We start from the raw sequence: 12,010 nt of genomic DNA, 5'->3' as shown, positions 1-12,010 counted from the left end.
TGAAGAGCCACCTTGGTCTTACAGTGGCCAGAGAGAACGCGTCCTCTGACCCTTCCCCCTAATCATTTATGGAAGTCTCCAAACCATCTTTTTTCTGTCTCCCTATTTCCAGTTTTGCTGCTTTTATTTCAACTCATGAGACTAAGCGTTGTCACCTTCAAAAAACAACCGTGATTGTATAGTTGGGAACTTTGTGCCTCTTACGTGTTCTCTCGTTTGCTAATCTCTACCTCTGTTGTTTCTGCTTGTGTACTTGCATTCTGTATTAAGCTGCAGAAGATAGTAATCTCATCTCAGGTTTTGATGTCCCTGAGGGCTCGGACAAGGTGGCTGAAGATGAGTTTGACCCTATTCCTGTATTGATAACCAAAAACCCACAAGGTAAGAAAGAGAGGATGGGGAACAGAGAAGAGCTTGACATCACAGCTCTCTACAAAATAGTAATGTACCTAATCTATCAGAGGGGAAACCGCATCCACACCTAACGAGGGAAACTGGGGATAATGACCGTCCCTGGGGCTGAGCCAGGGTAAGGTGGAGACACAGGTACAGACCAAGATGCAGTGATCTCAAAGCGGGGCTGTGCGGTTTATTCAGAGAAAAGAAAAGCATTTATTTATTTAAAAAGCATTTACTTAAAAGATTGTATCCATTTATTCATGAAATATACAGAGAGAGAGAGGCAGAGACACAGGCAGAGGGAGAAGCAGGCTCCCTGCGGGGAGCCCGACATGGGACTCGATCCCGGGACGCCGGGGTCACGCCCTGGGCTGAAGGCGGCGCTAAACTGCTGAGCCACCCGGGCTGCCCCAAGAAAAACATTTAATACTTTGACTAAAACCTGGGTTTTACAAGGTATCAAGCCAAAACTAAAATGACCTTTAGTCAGTGGAAACCAGAACGCACATATTTAAAAAAGAAAAAAAAGGCTCTGAACGTTTTTTTAGCATGAGTCGAATAATCCACAATAAACATTCTTACCAAAGAGATTAAATATGGTGCTTTGATACCATTTGCATCTTTTGGACATTGGCGAAGCATCCTTTTTCCTCTTTGATGGATTAAAGCCGTTTGCACGTGCCCTGAGGCACCGAATTGCCGTGGGACCATCCATATATTTCCCAAAGCACGTTCCTATTGCCAGTGGTCTTAATACCTAATTTCTCCCCAAAGCAAAAAATGTTGACGTTTGCCTTACTAGGGAGGTGATTCGATGTTATCAGGAAGTTAGGGTACAGCCAGCAGTTCTCAGGCGAAGTACATGTTCATGGGAAAATAGCATCCTCTCTGCAGGGTATTTGGCCTCCAGGGTGTGTGCCTGAAGCCGTGGTGGGAGGTGGCGGAAAGCTGACCTGTGTGTTTAAAAATCAACACATAAGAGTTTGCAAATGTAAATTGTTGCTTCTCTAGGGTTTGGTTTTGTTTTTGTTTTTTCTCCTTTGCTTGCTCTGCACATCTAAACCTTAACCCTCTGTGTTTTGTACTGAATTCCTATCTCTCCACTTCCAGGTGGGCACTCTAGAAACAGCAGTGGGAGCTCTGAGTCCAGTCTTCCCAACCTAGCCAGGTCTTTACTGCTGGTGGATCAGCTCATAGACCTGTAGCCGTGACCCAGTAGCAGATGCAGTTCTGTAACCTTCACACCGTAATATACATTTTCATTACGGAGTTATAAGAAAAATGATTTTTTTTAAAAAATCTGCTAATAAGGGGCCCTCTAGCCCTTGTCTCCTACCCCTTGCCTTCTCCTGTAGAAACGATAAGGAAAGAAAATCACTTTGGCCCTCCACATATTCCTTGGCCAGTTCCTCCCTGTTAGTTTGCTGTGTTTTCTCATTACCCTTCTTCAATAGCATAATCTTAAATCAAGCGCTAGATGCCATGAGCTTCACCTCTGCTGGAATCAACTCCACCCAAAGCTTAACTGTAACTGAAACTAGTGAATTGACACCTTTGTTTCATTCTTGCTAGGAATGGCCTCCCAAACCAGTCCTCCCAACCCCTGTCTCCTTTGGCCAGATGCTGATGAATGTGTTTCTCTGTTTTTGCTTTTTACGCTGCTGCATTATCATGAGGACATGGCTTCTTCAGTTGGTCTTGACTCTGGGCAGTAGCCTGGAGATGGGTGTGTGATTTAAGAGAGGGTAAAACTGACGGACGGATGGGATGTGTTTGAAAAGAGAAATTGAGCCCAGCTCTAGCCAACCAGCCTTGACCTTGTTTGATCATAGACTTAGCCAAGGGATTTTCCACCCCATGCAACCTGCCCAGCATTCATCCAGCATTCTGGCTTCCATTGAACCGTGATTTCTCAGATCTGGAGACGTGACTGCAAGTACTTGAGATCCTTGGATAAAATGTGTACATTATTTAAAACCCAAGTATTGCCATTCCTTTCCATGTTAACTGTCCCAAGCCGGGATCTCAGAATTAGACCAAAACAAGACAATGGTGGTAACATGATACCTTTTATTAGAAGACTTTTCACTGGGGGGTGGATGGGGGAGGGGAAGGAATTGTAGCAGAAACAGATGTATTTTTCTTGTGATTTTTATTTTGAATCAAATATTGTAAATTGTGTATAAATGAAGACGCTGAATAGCTCTGTTTCCACTTGGCGTTTCAAGTCTGATATCAGGTGTCTGTACAGGGTTTTGATCTCACTCCCTTGTATAACTATACAGCAATCCTACAGTATAACATATGGAATCATTTCGAGTAGACTTGTGTGTTGCTATAAGCTTTCAGCAGGTCCTCTGTCTTTGTAGAATAAGCATGTCGTTTATTTTCAGATAATCAGAAATAAGTGTGCTGACAAGCTAGGCACAATTTGATTCTGGCTACTTACCTTTCTTTTCTCTCTGATGTTTGAATCGAAGGATGCAGCCAATGAAATATGTTCAGTTGGTTTTCCTTGGTTTCCTAGATTAAAAACAAGACAAAACAAAGCGTAGTTCCTCACTAACCTTAGAATATTGTTCATAAAATAAATAAAGGACCCTGCACTGACATGACAACATGCCTCATGGTCACCCTCTGTATATGTCCTTACTCGTTGAAGTGTATTTTTCTTTTCCTTACACAGAGAGCAATTTTATAGAATTGCCCTTTTGGAAAGAGGTGGGCACAGAGAAACCCGTCGTGGTTCTCTTCCTTGAGTGCCATTTTCCATGATCAGAAGGGGAAACTCTTAGTTGATCAGATTTGTACAAATAAAATTCCAAGCTCATTTGCTTGTTTCTCTATCTAGTACTTTTGTTTCTTCTTCCTCACATTTGCACTTTAAGGGGGAAAAAAAAAAAAAAAGTTGAGCAGCAACAACAGCCTGCAAAGCACTGCACGTTGGAGGTCAAGCTTTGACCCCAGAAATGTGAGAGCAGCCTTTGAAAGGCATCGGAAGAAAAGTCTGAGTCTTTCAGTCTTCCTTCTGACTTTAAATACTTCCTGTGCCGGCTGAAACTAGATGAGCTAAGTAAAGCCCTCTATTAGGATAATGGATCATTTCCAAAATTGAGGGAGGCACAACCTTCCTGCTGAAGATAAAAAAAAAAGATGTCCTTGAAGAGCTCTCCATGATTGGATGGCAGTGACAGTGGGACTCGGCTGGCCCCTCTATGGACAGGGATGTTCCTGAAAATCAAAACTGTATTCTTCTTTATTCCTGGACATAGATAAAGAATGTATAAACTAATGAAGGAAATGTTTATTTTTAAATAAGAACAATGTTTTATGCCTATGTTTTCCAATTTTATTTTTTTTCCATACGTATACATGTCAGAAATATAATGAAATATCTAGTTTCTCAATTTAATTGAAACCGTGAAGAGTACAGTGTAGAAATTCAGTATCTCTAACTTGTTCCTTTCGTGTATTACCCATAATCACATTGAGATGTATTCCCTAGTCGTCTGGCTCAATAAAGCTTAATGGAGACTGTTAATGAGAATGAACAGACTGGAAGCCAGAGACTGGATGGAGGAAGCCCGAGGGAGATAACGGCGTGAAATCATCTTGGGTTTGTCCTTTAGGGATAGGACCTCAAAGGGGAGAACTTTTTTTTTTTTTTTCTTTTAAGGAACCCATGTGAGTGACTCAGTAAATGGCACCTCCCTTAGTGTAGAGCTTCATCCTTGAGCTAAAAGGGTTTATCTGATAGGAGACTAGACTACAGTGTCTGATAACTGGTAGACCCACGGAACTCTACACGGAGCCACAAGCGGGGTCAGAGAGACCAGTCTCTGGTCCATCCACTTCGTTTCACGGGTGTGGGACCCGAGCCGGGCCGTGGGAGAAGAGGCCTGGGCAGGACAGTCCGCCTGGGGTCTCTCCCTGACGTTTGCCAGTCACCGGCCAAGTGGGCTTCAGCGGGCGCTTCGCTTCCAAACGCTGTTGCTCCTTATGTATGCAAAGATGAGTCTGGACTAGATGGTCTTCAGGCTTACGGGATTCTAGAGTTCCGCATACGTATTATTATGCTTTGGAAGGACTGTGAAGGATTCGTATAATCCTGATGTTCTTCAGTTATCTTCTCTAGTTCTTCCTGTTACTGTAGCAGTATTTACATCTTAGAGAATCATAACGGCCCTTCACTGGCTTTGGTTGCCCTTCCTTGGTTATCGCAGCAGAAGCCTACATTATCGGTGAGTTTGGGACATAGACTCTTTTAGAGAAACTATTACATGTACCTGCCTATTCCAACAAAAAAGTATCAGACACCTTCAGTTCTTCTAAAATATAATCAGTGATCTGGCACTTAAAAATGAGCAGACACTAAAAGCATATGTTTCTAATTTGCTTTAGTCCCAACTGTGCACAAGTAGTAACTGCACCGGAACACATCGCAAATTTTTTTTTCTCCTTTACAGCATTGAAATAACTAGATCACCAAATCTAAGTCCCAGTATTTTTAAAAACCGCAGGCTAAGAAGAGATAAGGTTTAAATGGACACCTCTAACTCTGATCATAATCAATGGGTTCTTCAGCAGACATATCAGAATTGCGACCGCTCATTGCGTGTTGTTCCCTCCGAAGGCATCTGGTTTTACTTGGGAGGCTAATACTTTAGCGATGCTGCCTTCATTCACTTTATTTTTGAAACTACCCTCCTTAGAAACCATCAAGGAAGGTAATCAGGGTATAAGAAAATCCGTTGAATTCTTATCTAATTAGCATTGCTTTCAACATCTGGAAGTATGTTCTCTTTCCTGGTCTTTTCCATGACTCCTGGTTCTGAGTCACATTTAGCTGTTTCCAAAAAGCAAAACCACCCCCTCCCCCCCAATGAAGCATGGTTACTATTAAAGACAGTGAAAGGAATAACCAACGAAAATTCCCAGAGATGACCTTTTATGATGGAAAGCGACAACAATCAGTCTTAATTTCCTCAATATTCTGAATAAGGGAACTTCCATAATTGCACCTGTCTTTAGTAGTTTAGAAAATGGAAAGGTGCGGATTTTAAAATAACCTCTGAGGGAGGTTGTCACTCTGTTCCGTGTCATTTGATATTGGGCTTGGTTCTTCCCGAATTAGAATTATAGAACTTGGGCCGCTAATAATTACAAGGGAACAAACTCAAGAAAAGAACCTGTTTTTCTCAAGATGAAATTTTAGTTTTGTTTATCGTACTTCTTTTCCCCCTGCTCTCCTGGCAGGTAATTGATCATTCTGATTCGAACTAACACAGTTTTCCCCAGGTCAGGAACAGTCTGCCTTCAGCAGCAATCTTAGACGAAGGAGAGGACCTTTGGGGTTGACCTCCGCGCAGAAGTGTGGAGGGATCTGAGTTCGGCTGAAGAAATGCACACTGTAGATAACCTTGGGCCAAAGTAAAGTCTCCCATGATGATGTTTGTCTAAGTTTCCAGGAGTCTAACTTTCTCTGGCTGTAAGATTACCAGGATCATGTAGCCACTAACTTAAAGAGTTTGGGGACAAAAATGACAGGCTCGCCCAAAGTCCTAAGAAGCAAATTAGAGGCTGCCAGGCAGAGCAGAAGAGCTATCAGAGGGATGCAGAGAATGAGATCTTTCCTGAAACACTCCAGATAATACCAAGCTGTCTTTTATTCCTCTCTAGAGACTATAATCTTACCCACACGAAGTTAGTCTTTTCATTTTCCACGCTCGCCCTGTCGCTGCAGTTGGATGTACTTGGGTTTCTTGAGTCGAAATGAATCCCAGATGGCCTCCATTTAAATCATCTGTAAGGAGACACTACTTTGTTTATCCTGGGTTTCCTTTCACTGCCCGTGGAGGAGGTGGAGGAGGTGGAGGAGGTGGAGGAGGTGGAGGAGGGAGGTGCTTCGGGTAACGCTGACTGACTCCAAGTTACCAAACGGCCCGTAGTTGCCCAAAGGGAAGACACTTTCTTGGTTCCCACTTTGATGTGGCGTCCTGACTTCAGCCTTTCTCCCGGGAGTTATTACCCTCCTCTGCCCTGCCCTGCCCTGCCCTGCCCTGCCCCTGGCACATGGATGTGTATTTACCGCAGGTCTCTATCAGGTCCTCCCCAAGAGGACAGAGCAGACAGAGGTCCGTGAAGCTACCCTACGCAGTAAAAATACGGAACTTAAACATTGCTGCGCAAGTATTGTATTTAAAAAAAAAAGTCTGTAAACAGTTTATTATGTAAACATACAGGGGAATAAAGACTTCTCTGTTCACCCGGGAGCCTGATGTTCACAGGTGTAAGTAACTTTGAACAGCTGCCGCTTTCCTGCTCTGAAAACCCACCGTGGCCAAAGGGACTTAACCCGGTTGTTGGGTGACAGTCAGCACCTGGGCACAAGGGGGGCGGCCGCGTGCTGAGGACGGGTACCGAGGCCACCCGGCTTCCCCTGGCAGGCAGGGAGAGCACCCCCGGGAGCCCGCATTCCCCGCGACCAGGCTCGGGTTCGAAAACGGAGCACGGATTGGCAGCTCCCTGCTCTGATTTAATCTCTGGTTTCCCGGGGCCAGGTTAATTAGACATTCGATGTTGGCGACAGCAGTTCTGTGCTCCCCGAACCCCCCTCGCTTCATTGTTGCCTTGGCCCGAGGGGCACAGCATCCCCGGCCGCGTCGGCCGCCCCCGAATCCCCACTCCCCAGCCACGGGCGTTAATGCCGCGCACAGCGCACGGCAGAACCAAACCCTGATTTTACCATCTAAGCCGAAGGCCATGGAAGTCATTAACCTGACTTGGCCCCAAGAGGGTGGGTGTTCATTGGTGCAGCATTTCTGACCTTCCCGTGAAGGGCCAGTTCGCTTTCTATTTGCCAAATGTCTGAGGTTTCTCGGCCCTTCCGCCCCCCCCCCCCGCCCCCCCGAGTCTTCGTTTTCAGCTTTTGGCAAGGATCGTGTCTCCGAAACCGCTCGTGAACTGTTACTTCAGGGACAGTATGGGGGAAAGTGAAATTCTGGCCGTGCGTGACACATTGCACTAAAGAATATCCAGCCTGGAATTTAAGTCTTCAGAATCTGAATTAAAAAAAAAAAAAAAAAAAACCCTCTGATGACCCCCTCACTGTGTCCATCAGATCAAACCCCCGGGGTAACCCCACCCCAAACCACTCAGCACAGTTAGGAGAATTCCCGAGGCGTCCAAGACTTTGGGGGACTTCTTTCCTACTCTGTCAAGGATATGAACTCTTACTGAAACCTGCATGCATTTGGAGCCTCAAAATAGACTAAAATTGGGTTATCCCGAGCCGAAGTCTCAAAAAAGTGTGCTTAACCCTTAATCTTGCACATGGTCCTACATGAGAGCAAGAGAAAGTGTGTCTCGCCTTCTTAATTTATTTAATGAGCTGAACCAAAATGAAGAGAGACCTAGCCCAGTTTGAGGGGATTAGAACAAAATGCCCTACTCTAGGCTTCGTGATAAGGAAGACCCTTGTGCGCCCGTGAGGCCAGGGCCTGGGTCCGAGCCCCCCACCCCTCAGGAAGCGGCTGGCTTTACGGAGCGCGGTGGCCCGGGGCGTCTGCTGTGCCCGGTGCTGGTTCCCAGAGGGATGGGGCCAACACGCGGGGACACGAGTGCAGATCCTTTGCTGGTAGCCAGGCGGCCTCCATCACCTCCTCCCGGTAGAGCGAGCCCGTTCCCACAGGGCGGCTCACCTCGCAAACGTACACGTTCCCTACAAGGACAGACTCCGATCCCCCCAAAAAGACCTCTCCCTGCCGACAAGGTGTAATGGCCATCTTCTGCTTACAGGGATTGGGGATCTGCCCTCCCCTCGCCCGCCCTGTCTTGTGCTCAGGGAGTATGGGTGTCCGGGTCTCCCCCACACCCACCGGCACCCGGTCTCCTGGAAGGCCCGGCTCGGGCCAGCGGCGAGGGGTGGTTGGTCTCCGGGGTGGGCACACTACGTCTTCTCGAAAAACGGAAGGAGACGCTAAGAGACTTGGCCTTCTTAGGAAAATCCTTTCAAGGTAGCTGTCCGAGCCTACACAGCAGATTGATGCCTTGAAAGAGAAACCGTCTGGCCTTGTCGTGAAGGGCAGGAAGCAAGCTTTCCCTTCAAACTCGGTGTCACAGGGGTTCTGTGACCGTCCGTAGGGATTTTTGAAAGTCCTGGAAATCTTAGGTTTGCTTCTCCCGTTACCATCAAGGTCCGGGTATATGCGGATTTGGCGGGTGTCCAGTTGACCAGGAACCCACCTTCTAGGCGATTTAGACCTAGGTTAAGCACGTTCCTCCGTCCTGCCCGGCTCTGAATGCGGGCGCCGCTCCGTGGTACTCGGCAGTTCCCGAAGCGCCCGGGCCATCGCGGGCGTCCCACGCAGCCCGCTCTGCGGGTGGCTGCTGGTTGGCACCGTGCACGCGAGCTGGTCTGAGTTCGATTTAAATTTCCCCAAAAACGCTCACTCCAGTCGAACTGGAGCTCAGTGTTCAGTACCGATTAGGATGATGCCAGGATTGGTCATCGGCTTGACTCAATGTACCTTTTTCCCCCTAGAACTGGCTTGATAACGCCAACTTTTGGGGTAGTTTTTGGAAGAGGAGAAACTGTGCCTTAGTTTTGGCTGAAAACTGTGTCGTCCAGCGGATGCTGGGTTAGAAAGCGGTTCAGGGAGCTTGGGGGAGGGGAGCTTTCATACCCCTTGGCTCGGCCTGATTCTGGGAAGCTCCTTTGCCCCCCCCCCCCCCCCGTCTCATTTGCGTTTCCTCTCAGAAGTCCCCCAAGAGTCACCGTGACAGGACTAATAGCAGCATAGTTGCCCGAGAGGCTGAGGTCAGGTGTCTCCACGGACACGGCAGGGGCGCGTTCCGTCTCCTGCCTGTCCCCGCCGGCCACCGCTTCCCCGTCGCCGAGTGGGAGCACGCACTGAAGCTGCAACGCAAGGGGAAAAAGTCTCCTCTTCCAAATCATGCTCTGCAAGCACCACCGGGACGCTGTTTGGCGCCAGGACAGAATTCCGCCTAAAGACTCTGCCTGGAAATGCACCGGATGCGTTCAAACTCTTAGAAAATGAGGGGGACACTCGCCTTTTTTTGTTGTTTTTTTCTGGTTTCTGCAAACAATATTTAAGGTCAGAGCTGTTTAAAAAGAAGCACTGCTAAAAAAAAAAAAAAGAGTCCTAGAATTCTGTGAAACATAGTATTTTTGTACGTTGCCTTCTAAAATGTTCCAACCTCTCTCTAGGTCTCTTTACAATGTAAGTAATGTCTCCTAAGTGACTGGCTTCCCAATAAACCGATTTTGATGCCGCTTCTGCTGTGTTCTGTGTGCTTTAATTCAAGCAGAAACCTTAGCAGGGGCCGATTGTTAGCGGAAGTGTCTAGTAGCTCACCACTTGCCCGGAAGGGGAGAGGGTAGCATGGGGAGGGAGTGATGGGATTACCTGAGCACGGAGGTTCCAAGTCGGCTACACAATCCACACCATTGTACCAAGGCCTGGTGGGTTGGGAACCCCAGGATGAAATGACGCCTTTACCCCCAGCCACCCTTTCTCTGGATTCTTCTTGCCTAGTTACTTATGCCTTTTTCCTGCCCTCTTGCTAACATGTGCCCAATGACCTACTTCTAACCTGCTAATGTTTCTTGGAAGGTAAGCTCTCTCGCATTCTGGTAATTGTCTATTTGATTTGAAAAGCCAGGGCCCCCGAGCTCCCTCTGTGTCGCCAGAAGTAGACGAGCTTAGTAGAGTTTGCGGAAGTTTCCGTCACTACCCACGGATGTGACTCCATCTGCTTGAAGAGCCTTATGATAGATGCGCTTAAGCAGAGGAGATGTTTGCTAACTTAGAAAACCGAAGCCAAACCCGAGCAGGACCCCAGGGCCGCTCCAGCGGAGGGGCTGGACGTGACGGGAGCTGGCAGGGCCCCCGAAGCGCCCTCGGTCCGGGCCCGGGGGGCGCTCGCTGCTCTTGGCCAGCGCTGGGGCGGCCTGACCTCCGGAGCAGCCCGGGCGGCGGGGCTGGGCCGCGTCCTCAGGGGCAGGCAGGGGGCAGGCCACCCCGGGGGCGGTCGCATTTGTCCCCGTCCTGAGCATCTCTGCGTACCCCGGAGGTGCCGAGGCGCGTGTGGAGACGAGGGACTGGGCCTGCAGCCCACGCGAGCCAGTGCCAGGTAGACGGGTGGCGGTGCCAGCGCGCGGGGCATCGTGTCCTTGTGCTGACGTGCGTGTGTCTACACCCTCATCTCCTGTCCCGCACACCGTGCGCGTCCTGTTCCAAAGTGTGAGGCGGTGGTTGCTCGTGTTCCGGTTTGTGTGCCGTTTCCTTGCCTGACTTTTTGTTTCCGTTTTTCCTTTTTCCATTTCCACCTTTATTATTTGGCCCCCGATGTGTCCGCCGCGCGTTGCCGTTGCGTGTCCAGGGAGAGCTGACGTGACCTGTGCCTTAATGCTGCCCTTTGTGCTTCCCTAGGTCTCCAGAGAGAGCCCAACCCCCGCCCAGTCCTAACCGTAGAGCACTTTAAGGAGCCGGCGGCCGGCAGAGGCGCCCCCCTGCACCCAGAGGCCTCGGGAGCGCCCGGCGCCCAGCGCAGCCTGGAGTCGGACTCCCTGGCCCGCGACGGCCCTTCGAGCAACAGTTCATTCCACAGCAGCGAGGAGGAGGGCACGGACCTGGAGGGGGACGTGCTGGACTGCAGTGGCTCCCGGCCGCTCCTGGAGTCCGAGGAGGAGGACGACGGCTGCAAGGGCCCGCAGGGGAGGCCGGGCGGCGTGGGGCCCCTCGCTCGGGAGCTGGGCGCGGGCCGGGTGGGCCAGGTGGGCCAGGTGAGCCAGGTAGGCCAGGCGGCCCAAGCGGGCCAGGTGGGCCAAGTAGGCCAGGTAGGCTGCGCAAGCCAGGCAGGCCAGGTGGGCCAGGCGGACCAGGTAGGCCAGGTGGGCTGGTTGGGCCAGGTAGGCCAGGTGGGCCAGGTAGGTCAGGCGGGCCAGGTGGGCTGGTCGGGCCAGGTAGGTCCGGCGGCCCAAGTGGGCCAGGCGGGCCGGGCAGTCCAGGCAGGCCCAGTAGGCCAGGCAGGCCGGGCCGTCCAGGTGGGCCAGGTGGGCCAGGTGGGCCGGGCGCCCTTCCCGGGCCTGGAGCAGCCGGCGGCCGCGGGCTGCGCGGAGCCCGACGTGTTCGCCACCGCCCCGTTCAAGAGCTGCCGGGCGCCCGCGCCGGGCCTGGACATTTTCTCCAGGGCCCCGTTTGTGTGCAGGGCGGGCGCGGCCCCGACCCCGGCCCCGACCCCGGCCCCGGCCCCGCCCGAGGAGCCCGACGTGTTCCTGCGCGCCCCCTTCAGCAAGAAGAAGAGCCTGGAGGAGCCGGAGCCCCCCGCGCAGGCCCGCGCCGCCGCCGCCCCCACCCCCCCGGCCGAGGGGCCCCCGCGCCCCGGCCCCGGCCCCGACCGCGCCGCGCCCCCCGGCCCCGCCCCGCCGCCCGCGCCCCCCGCGCCCCCCGACGGCGCCTGCCCCGCGCCCCCCCCGGAGCCGGGGCCCCCCCCCGACGGCCGGCCCTCCCGCCCGCAGGCGCTGCGCAAGTACTCGCGACACTACGGCCCCGACGCGCAGCCCCTCGCCGCCTGCACCGTTGTGGCT

General features: G+C 51.1%; 1 protein-coding gene across 10 annotated transcripts in view; it reads left to right on the top strand.

Annotated features, from left to right (window-relative positions):
- AAK1 (AP2 associated kinase 1) overlaps positions 1-9,698 on the top strand; it is a 156,071-nt gene extending 146,373 nt beyond the window's left edge. For 5 of the 10 annotated variants that reach the window (XM_077915716.1, XM_077915721.1, XM_077915718.1 and 2 more), the window contains 2 exons: positions 271-381; positions 1,510-3,940. In XM_077915716.1, the coding sequence (XP_077771842.1) occupies positions 271-381; positions 1,510-1,604 (206 nt within the window). In that variant the 3' untranslated portion in view covers positions 1,605-3,940. Of the gene's footprint in view, positions 1-270; positions 382-1,509; positions 3,941-6,078 lie in introns of those variants that run through there. The other 5 variants (XM_077915720.1, XM_077915717.1, XR_013389884.1 and 2 more) reach the window with 4 other exon arrangements.
- Positions 9,699-12,010: the final 2,312 nt, after the last annotated feature.

The sequence above is a fragment of the Canis aureus genome, chromosome 11 (genome assembly GCF_053574225.1).
Source record: "Canis aureus isolate CA01 chromosome 11, VMU_Caureus_v.1.0, whole genome shotgun sequence".
Lineage (NCBI taxonomy): Eukaryota > Metazoa > Chordata > Mammalia > Carnivora > Canidae > Canis > Canis aureus.
This window is presented reverse-complemented; position numbering and strand designations above follow the sequence as displayed.